The sequence below is a fragment of the Phlebotomus papatasi genome, chromosome 2 (assembly GCF_024763615.1).
Source record: "Phlebotomus papatasi isolate M1 chromosome 2, Ppap_2.1, whole genome shotgun sequence".
In the NCBI taxonomy this organism is placed as follows: domain Eukaryota; kingdom Metazoa; phylum Arthropoda; class Insecta; order Diptera; family Psychodidae; genus Phlebotomus; species Phlebotomus papatasi.
The window spans coordinates 38,013,177-38,022,206 of record NC_077223.1 but is presented as its reverse complement, the minus strand read 5'-3'; the positions used below and the strand labels follow the sequence as shown (position 1 = coordinate 38,022,206).

At 33.9% G+C, this 9,030-nt stretch overlaps 1 protein-coding gene across 1 annotated transcript; it reads right to left on the bottom strand.

Annotated features, from left to right (window-relative positions):
• Nucleotides 1-4,299: 4,299 nt before the first annotated feature.
• On the bottom strand, nucleotides 4,300-5,919 carry LOC129804113 (gustatory receptor for sugar taste 64b-like). The gene is made up of 4 exons (XM_055851191.1): nucleotides 5,893-5,919; nucleotides 5,113-5,834; nucleotides 4,611-5,018; nucleotides 4,300-4,534 (listed from the first exon to the last, which is right to left on the bottom strand). The coding sequence occupies exons 1-4, from the start codon at nucleotides 5,912-5,914 to the stop codon at nucleotides 4,406-4,408; spliced, it is 1,281 nt and encodes a 426-aa protein (XP_055707166.1). The 5' UTR covers nucleotides 5,915-5,919; the 3' UTR covers nucleotides 4,300-4,405.
• Between the last annotated feature and the right edge of the window lie 3,111 nt (nucleotides 5,920-9,030).

Sequence of the window (9,030 nt, the reverse complement as noted above, 5' to 3'; positions counted from 1 at the left end):
TTCAACGTACGAGTTCTAGCATTTCCCAAATCTGGGCACTTACTTTTAAAGAATTCATTACTGAAATGACTGAAATAAATACAAATTTCTAAACCTGCTAGAAAAAAAACATAAACCTATAAAAACCTATAAAACATATAAACCTATAAAAATATCCGATTTAACAGGTTTCACACATTTCAAGTGCATGTGATGTATATTACCTCTTAACATATTTGTTCAGCTTTGCGCTAATTATTCACACATCCTCAGTGGTGGAGCCTTGGGGATTTATTTCGTGGGCGAGAGCACAGACTTTGTGTATCAATTATGCCCCAATTTCATCTGGCAAATAATCGACAGTACACCCGATTAATTTCTCCTGAGCCACTGACTCTCTCAATATAATGAACCACCCCCTAGCACAGTGTAATAATAACTCATGTCGCGCACCCCAAAAACCCATCGAAACCCTGAGGCTGAATGCAGATACTGCGATGGGTGCCGTAATGTAGCATAATTTACATATACATGCTGTATTAATGCATCCATGAATTGCACTGGGTGATGTTATTAGAGAAGAACGCGGTAGAGTGTTAATGCATGTGGAAATGGTGAATTGGCGTGATTTATAGCACCATCCACACCGATTTTTCCATGGTCACCATTATTTCATTTCCGATTCATATTATTCATAACGTTTTCATACTCTTTCGCCTAGGCACTACGGCTCAGTTGCAGATGACACAGCATAGACCTGATAGTATTCATCACGGCAGATAAATTTGTGTTTTATCTATATGTTGTGCGGTGACAAAAGCTCCAACTATTTCCAACATCCTTCGTACATTTCCACAACAATCACTCTTTTTGCTTGCTGGGGTGTCCCATGAAATGAGCATAATAAATCCAGAGTCAGCACTTTTTTTTGCTGAAACCATTGCGAAATCATTTCATAACAAAATTGCAGGGACGAATTCCAAAAAAAAGTAGAGGATGTATAGTTTGAAAACCAAATTAAAGGAACATTCTGCAAAATTGGGTTACAGTTAAGGCAGGGTTTGTATAATTTCCAATTTAATCCGTGTGCTGCAAATGACCGTGAACTAGATCTTGAAACATTCAAATGGTTTTTCAAAGACAATGGATGAGTATTTTTGAATCGACTGAGTCAAGTTCAGACTACCTTTAAAAAAAAGTCTTACAGTTAATTATGGTAAGAGAAGCATGTATCCACCGTGCAGCTCGGATCTTCAGATTTCTAGGACTGATCGTGTTCAGAGGTCAAATGGGTAAAATGGATTTTTAAAATCTACTATTCCTTGTAGGCGAAGTGTTAAAAGATCAATAAAATCTAAACATAAATTTTTGAGTAATCAAGACTGCGGACACTAATGAATAGAGGGTGCATTCTAGTTTTCATTTGACCCACATAGGTTAAAATTTGGAATATCGCCAGCACTGAAAATCGAACCAAGCAGTAGGGGAGACTTGGGCAAAAAGTCACAAAACGGATATTTTTTTACAAGCTTCTCGAGCGCTTCAAAAATTTCTAATTACCGCAGTTTTATAGGAAATTTACCGCTCTACAACTTTGTGAAAGTAATATTCCTCTATTTTGTAAGGAAATACGTGTATCGGGCCGATTTCTAAAAGGTAATTTTGTGAAAATTCTCAAAAATGTTGGGGCAAATAGTACCAGACATGGGGTATTGTCATATTTTGATTCGCTTCGTTACGGGCTTCCGCAATGACGTTTCTTTTCGCCGTGAGACATCAGAAATTGCTTCGCTTTTTTGTTACTTTTTGCTCTATACCTTTTGTTACTTTTTACCCCAAGTGGCCATTTTTAATAAAAGGATTCTGGAGAAAAGAACCTTTGTGAAATTCTAAAATGTAATAGCGGATTCGTATTCAAAGAATCCAAATTATTTAGAAAATATTCACCAGTGCATCAATTTTGGAAAATAAGTAGGTAATAATTGTTATCTTCTGCAAGGAAAATATTTCAAAAATAGGGCTAAAAATTTCGATATTTTTTATTTTCGAAATTCCTTGTTCGAATTTTAAGAAACTTACGACATTGAAGAAGATCTATGGAGGCTATCTATAGAAAAAAATTGAGCCGCTATCTTTTTTACCTTGGAAGATATTGAATTTTGAATTTTTCGATTTGTGACTTTTTGCCCCAGTCTCCCCTAATGAAAATAGGCCACTTAAAAAAAATAATTGATTTATAAAAATTATTTAAATATTTTAATTTTCCGTCAAAAAGAATCCTTACAGTTAAAAAGTGCATTACTAAAAGCATCATATGACCTTCCAAAATTCAAGTTCGTGATTAAATAATTAATAGAAAGAAATCGTAAGAGCCGTTTTCGAAACAAACTAAAAATATGGATTTGGTGGAAGAGTGTGGGGTAAAAATGTAGATCATAATAATGATCCTTAGTCGACTTATTGGGGAGGGTTCCCCGCTAACCGGAAGTTCGTATCTCTTAGCATTTGGTCTCTAGTTCAGTTACAAGTAGGCACGGAAAGAAAAGATGAATATTTAAGAATGAGCATTTAAACGTACTTTAACGATTCATTATCGATTATGTCCAATACAATCGGATTGGAAATTTTGTATTGAGTTCAAAACACCTATTATGAAAGATCGGATAAGTTGTTTCTGTGAAGGAATTTGGTTCTTTTGTGCAGTAAATTCAAGTCAACGTGGGAAAAAAGTTCCTTAATTCTGGAGCTCAGAGAAGAAATTGTACATATCCTATGGCTAAAGCATCGGATATGTTCAATTTTGGCTCTGAGCTCCACAATTACCCGAAGCAACCGTATTCCAATTACCTGTTAAAGGGGGTATTCTTAAGAAAGGCTTAATAAAACTTCTAGATTCCGAATATGACAGATCCAACAGTATGATTAATAAAACATCCGGAAAAATAGAGAAGAGCACTTAGGGTAAGTGTGCCAAATTTCGGCATAGTTGCATGCAAGCGCCAAAGTCTCAAGTTTGAAATGTAATATTATTAATACAAATTGATTTTTTTTATTCTTTCTTTTAAGGAGTGTTGCTTGGGAATTTATATGCTGTTTATCATCTTCATTTTCACTCAAATCATTCTTATTCCATTTTAAAATAAATAAAAATGTAGACACAGCTTTGGTGGCCTATTTCGGCCACCTTCATTCTTAAAGTTCCTTGCCTTCCCAGAATTTTTCCAGTGTCTTTTTCACATTATCTCGTGTATCGAAACGACATTTTTGTTATGTTTTTGCATTGTATGAACTCTGGAGTACGCAAAAACTAAAATTCATCGAAATTCGAGGAACAAAAAAAGTGGCCGGAATTTGGCACACTTACCCTAATTCTCTCCAAAACATGTAGAAAAGGACCAGGCGTATTGGGTACTGGAGCGTACTGAACAGATGCATCATCTTACAAAGCTAGAATTACTGGACAGCGTCGAGCTTGTGTGTGAAATTGCAGAAAGCTTTCTGAACATTAAGAAAGTTCTTAAGAACTTAGCATTACCCGGAGATAAAGGACAGAAGAGAATAACCATCCATTTTAAAAGTATTAGGGTAAGTGTGCCAAATTTCAGCATAGTTGCATGCAAGCGCCAAAGTCTCAAGTTTGAAATATAATATTTTTAATACAAAATGATTTTTTTTATTACTTTTTTATAAGGACTGTTGCTTGGAACCTTGTAAACAGTTTATCGTCTATATTTACTCTAAAATCATTCTTAATACATTTTAAAATGAATAAAATGTAGACATAGCATTGGTGGCCTATTCCGGCCACCTTTATTCTCCTAGTTTCTTGCCTTTCCGAAATTCTTCCAATGCCTTTTTCAGATCATCTTTCTCGCCGAAGCGATAATTTTGTTATTTTTTGTGCATTAAATAATCTCTAGAGCATGAAAAAACTAACAGTTCATGGAAATTTAAGGAACAAAAAATGTGGCCGGAATTGCAAGCTGGCCGGAATTTGGTACACTTCCCTGTAAAGAAAAATTTCACTTTCCAAAAAAAATCTCTCTTTCCAACTGATTTGGTTGGACTTTTATTTGTCCGACCTTTGTGAATATTTTGGTTTTTAATTAAAGTTTAGTTTTTCTATTATTCAGTTGAAATTTTTAATAAAAACTCTAAAGACACTGTTAAAATATTTTGTAAGGTATCTCTATGATAACTAGGAAAAAAAATTAAATACATTTGAAGCGGAACTTTTTCTTAAGCGACCAACTCTCCAAGTATTACCCCTTCATCATTTTTTCTAGTCCAATAAAAATCCAAGTTATTTAGTTGCAATACAAAAATTACATTTATTGACTTGATTTAAGTTCTTGTATTACGTCTCCCAACATAACAGAATTTTTAGCCATTATATTGCTGTAGATTTAGAATAATTACTCAATGATTAGGCAGTCCAATTTGCTTGATGATGAGCGTTCAAGTAAGCAATATAGCAAGAGTTTTGGATAATTTCTGGTGGCTCAGTAATATGATCCAAGAGCACGAGTTCATAAGTAACAATAGTGCCTATTAGCTGATATTACAATTGAGAGGTTCAAAAAAAAGACAATTATCAGAAATATATTTGATCGATTAGTGGAATTCCTTACCGCTAGAATTAGTGTCCTTGTTATGAAGAAGAATCTGTTACCAGAAAATCCAATCACTTCGCTGATTAGTTGGTCGGAAAATCTCTGAATCTCTGTACTCCAAGATGTATATGGTAGGGCTTTAAGCATTTGATAAGGTTCTTTGGCAGCTTCATTAACCGATGCCGCGAAGAAAAGCATAGTAAGGGTACGGCAGATTATATACATGAGGGAAACTAGAAAGTAGGCAGCATTTAGTGCATCTGACGTTACTTCGAAGCTGTTAAAGAGTTGCTGACAAATGAAGTACAGATTATTTCCACAGGCTATAATGATCAGACTTGCAAGTTGTTTATCCAAATAATTCAGTAGATTAGTCAGATCTGTGAAGTGAGATCGAATTTCTATCCAAAAACTATCTGGCATAGTCTAAAAAATTAAAAAAAAAAACAAGTGACTTATTTGAAAATTAGAACCAGGGTATAACAGATTCAGATCAGATCGGAAGACCTCTAAGTCTTACCTGAAATCGTGCTCTCTTCATACGATCAGTAATCTGTCGGAAGCGATAGGCCATGCTGCAGGTGAAGAGACTTATGAACACATCCATGTAAGACCAGCAGATTGTGATACAAATGTTGGACCATTCGAATAACAGCGCTAGGACAGTATTGTAGGGTAATATTGAAAACAAGTGTCTTCTTTCAGTCTTGAGAAAATGTTCAAGGACTGGTAATTGAAGATTGCATTTTTCAAGCTGAGCTTTAGCGTTGATAAACTTAGTCGAAAAGTACATCATATGTTCTGCTACGCCTCCAATTAGTAAAATTAGTGTTACTAACCGTACTTTCCGCCGCATAGAGAATCCCACTTGCCGATATGGTGGATGTAGGAATATTTTTTCTGTTAATTCTATTCTTTTAACAATTTTGAGCCAATTCTTAGCCTTTTGAAAAATAATGAAACCACCTAGAAGAGTGACGAAATAGAAGAAAACAGCAGCGAATACTCCAAAGCTCATTTCGACTCTTACAGCTCTTCTCAGGGATAACATTAAATGTATCGTTTGGAAAATAAATATGTAAAAGTAGTACAGCACTTTTATAGATATCCATCGAAACCTTATTTTGTTTGAATTTTTGTTGAGTATACCAGACACTGGGAAAAGACCAAAGATCTGTCCCCCTTGAAGGGTGATCCCCACAGCACGGTGAAAGGTGTCTCCGGATGGATCCAAGAGAATATCTGAAATTAATAAAAGTCCAAATGCGAAATGAAACCTCTTATATTCAACTATACCTACTGGTCTTCTGATAAACTTCCATCTCGAAAACTCTTTGACCAACTGACAAAGTGAGAAAATTTTCACCTGTACAGAAAATATGGAAAATGAAGTGGAACGATAAAAATGGCACAAACAAATTAATAATTCAAATGTAATTATAAGCTCGTGTCAACTTTCACTTCAAACATGTTATTAGAAGATTGTGAACTTTTACAGTCAAAACATAAACACATACCCCACTCGTAAGACGATTTAATGCTAAAACTTTTCATGGTTTTCCAAACCATCTTTGATTTTTTAGGAAAAAGGGGTTGCAAAGCGTCCCAGCTTTGCAGAATACTCGTATTCATAGCTTTAAGGTTATGCCATAAAAGTGATTTCACATTATTTCTCACTATAATAAAGTTCGTTAGAGATCCAAATCATGGGAAATACATCGTACTCCAGGTCGATAGTTTCCCAAAGTTTTATTGTCATGTAATTTGTTTTGAAGTTTACGGATCGCCCGAAATAGCTAAGGAGTAAAACAATAAAATTTCAGATGAAAACAAAATGTCGGTTCATAACAAGTTTATTACTAATTCATAATCGACTAGGTTTGAATCTGACTTCTTAGGAATTTCAAGACATTTCCAACTAACCCAAACATGACCCTATTCGGTTAATCAATGCGTTCACTGAAACCTTTTTAACTTTTGAACTTGAAAAACTGTAATTAGGAATGATTCATCAGAATTTTCGTATAGGGGAGACTGGGGCAAATCTTGTCAAAATGCATATTTAATTCTTTCACGAGCTCTGAGAAAACTTAAACGTTTTATAATGAGCATATTTTATAAGAAATTTACTGCTCTACAACATTGCAGAAGACTATTTTCCACTATTTCGAAAGAAATGTGATTTTCGAATCATTTTCTAAAAGTCGATTTTGTGGAGATTCTCAAAATTTGTGGGGCAAATTTTGTCAGTCTTCGGATAATTTGTGACGTTTTACTCTCGCAAACGTTAAAAATATCAAATAGACATATTTTTATAGGAAATTTATTCCTCTACAACTTTGTCGCAGATAATTTTTCTCTATCTTGACGAGAAATGTGCTTAAATTAAGCTAATCATTATTGATATTTTCTGTAAGCCAAATATTTCAAAATTAGGGCTCAAAATTTCATTATTTTTTATTCAACATAATCCTTCTTTGAATCCCTTGAAACTTTGTAAGTTTAAGAAGGTTCATGAAGGCTATCTACAATAAAAATTTCAAGCCTCAGTCTCTTTTATTTTAGAAAATAGTAAATATTGAAATTTTCGTTTTGACAAATTTTGCCCCAGTCTCCCCTATAGACAAGATAGACAAAATATCCGCCTAGACAACCTTTCCGTAGTATCTTTCCAATTATTTTCTTATTAATTCCTTATGAATTAGGGTAAGTGTGCCAAATTTCGGCATAGTTGCATGCAAGCGCCAAAGTCTCAAGTTTGAAATGTAATATCTTTAATAGAAATTGATTTTTTTCATTCCTTCTACTTTAGGACTGTTGCTTAGAACCTTGTAGACAGTTTATCGTCTTTATTCACTTTAAAATTATTCTTAATACATTTTAAAATGAATAAAAATGTAGACATAGCTTTGGTGCCCTATTTCGGCCACCTTCATTCTTGTAGTTTCTTGCTCTTCGGAAATTCTTCCAATATCTTTTTCACGTCATCTCGTTTGTCGAAGCTACATTTTTTACTATTCTTTTGCATTGTATAATCTCTAGAGTATGAAAAACTAAAAATTCATGGAAATTCGAAGAACAAAAAATGTGGCCGGAATTGCAAGCTGGCCGGAATTTGGCACACTTACCTTAATTCTGTAAACTAGAGAATAGTAAAAAAAAAAGAACAAATATCACAAGAATATAGTTTTATTTCTTATTTAATATGTATATATACCTGTTTAAAAAACGATTTATTTTAACCCTTTAAGGACGGATGGGACAACAATGTACCAAAAACAAAACCATTTTTTTTAACTATTGAAAGTTATTTATGTCCTCTTAATAGTCAAACAAAATGGTTTTAGCTTTTGGGACAACGGTGTCCCACTAATCCTTAAAAAATTAACCGATTCGCACATTACTATAAAACCTATCAAAAACTTAGATAACATATTAATTTGATTTAATTAAAATTTGAGGTTCTCGTAGATCTGCTTAACTGTGTTATCACACTTGAACTTAATGCGAAATATTATTAATTCACTTGCTATAAATGCGAAAATTTAATGCGATTTTCTCTTTAATTTTTTAATGTGAAAAATATTTATGCTTTAGGTAAATTCAAACTTATTTTTGCAGGCCAAGTCCACTTCTTTATCAATAAATAGAAAAACTCTAAATATTAAGTGAATCAAAGACACAAATAACATATTTGGATGCTCACAAGCGACAATTAATGTGAATCACATTAAAATTTTAATGTGCAAGTGTGATAACGCCGTAAGTTAAACTTCGTAAAATAATACAATTTTTATTTTGTCCCCGCCCCATCCCCCTACTTGCTCCTATTTATGCCCTCTAAAAAACACGTATTTTACGCAATATTATCTGAATTATCAGATTATTTACTTTAAAAAGTATGTCAATTATATTGTATAATCTTTATAGTACACCTTGTATTGAAGACACCTTTCACTTTACTTTAGTATATAATCCATATGAACTAAATTGCTCAGATGTACACGAATGAGAAGACTATAAAACGAGAGCTGTGGTTGAAAAAGTGGGTGAAAACTGTCGATATGGAGGTAAGTTTCCAGAGAGATTGTTCAATGACACTTCTCACCCCACAAATTCGTAAATGTGTGCCCTTACGATGTTAATAAATGCATCGTTAAAACACTTTCTAGACTAGTGCTGTAGCTCAATTTTGCCACCGATGCTTCCTCTGGAGCTGATGTAGTTTGTAGTGATTCCAGAACCGGGTACCCGACCCGGGTACCCGCCAGATTTTTCCACGGGTATTGGAACCGGTTCCTAGCCATGGAACCGGTTCTGGAACCGGTTCTGGAATCGATTCTGGAACCGTTTTTTTTTAGAAAAATTAAATTGAATGTTCCAAAAGAAACCCTAGGAATTTTCAATTTATAATGGAACTTACTTCCAGCTTATCCAG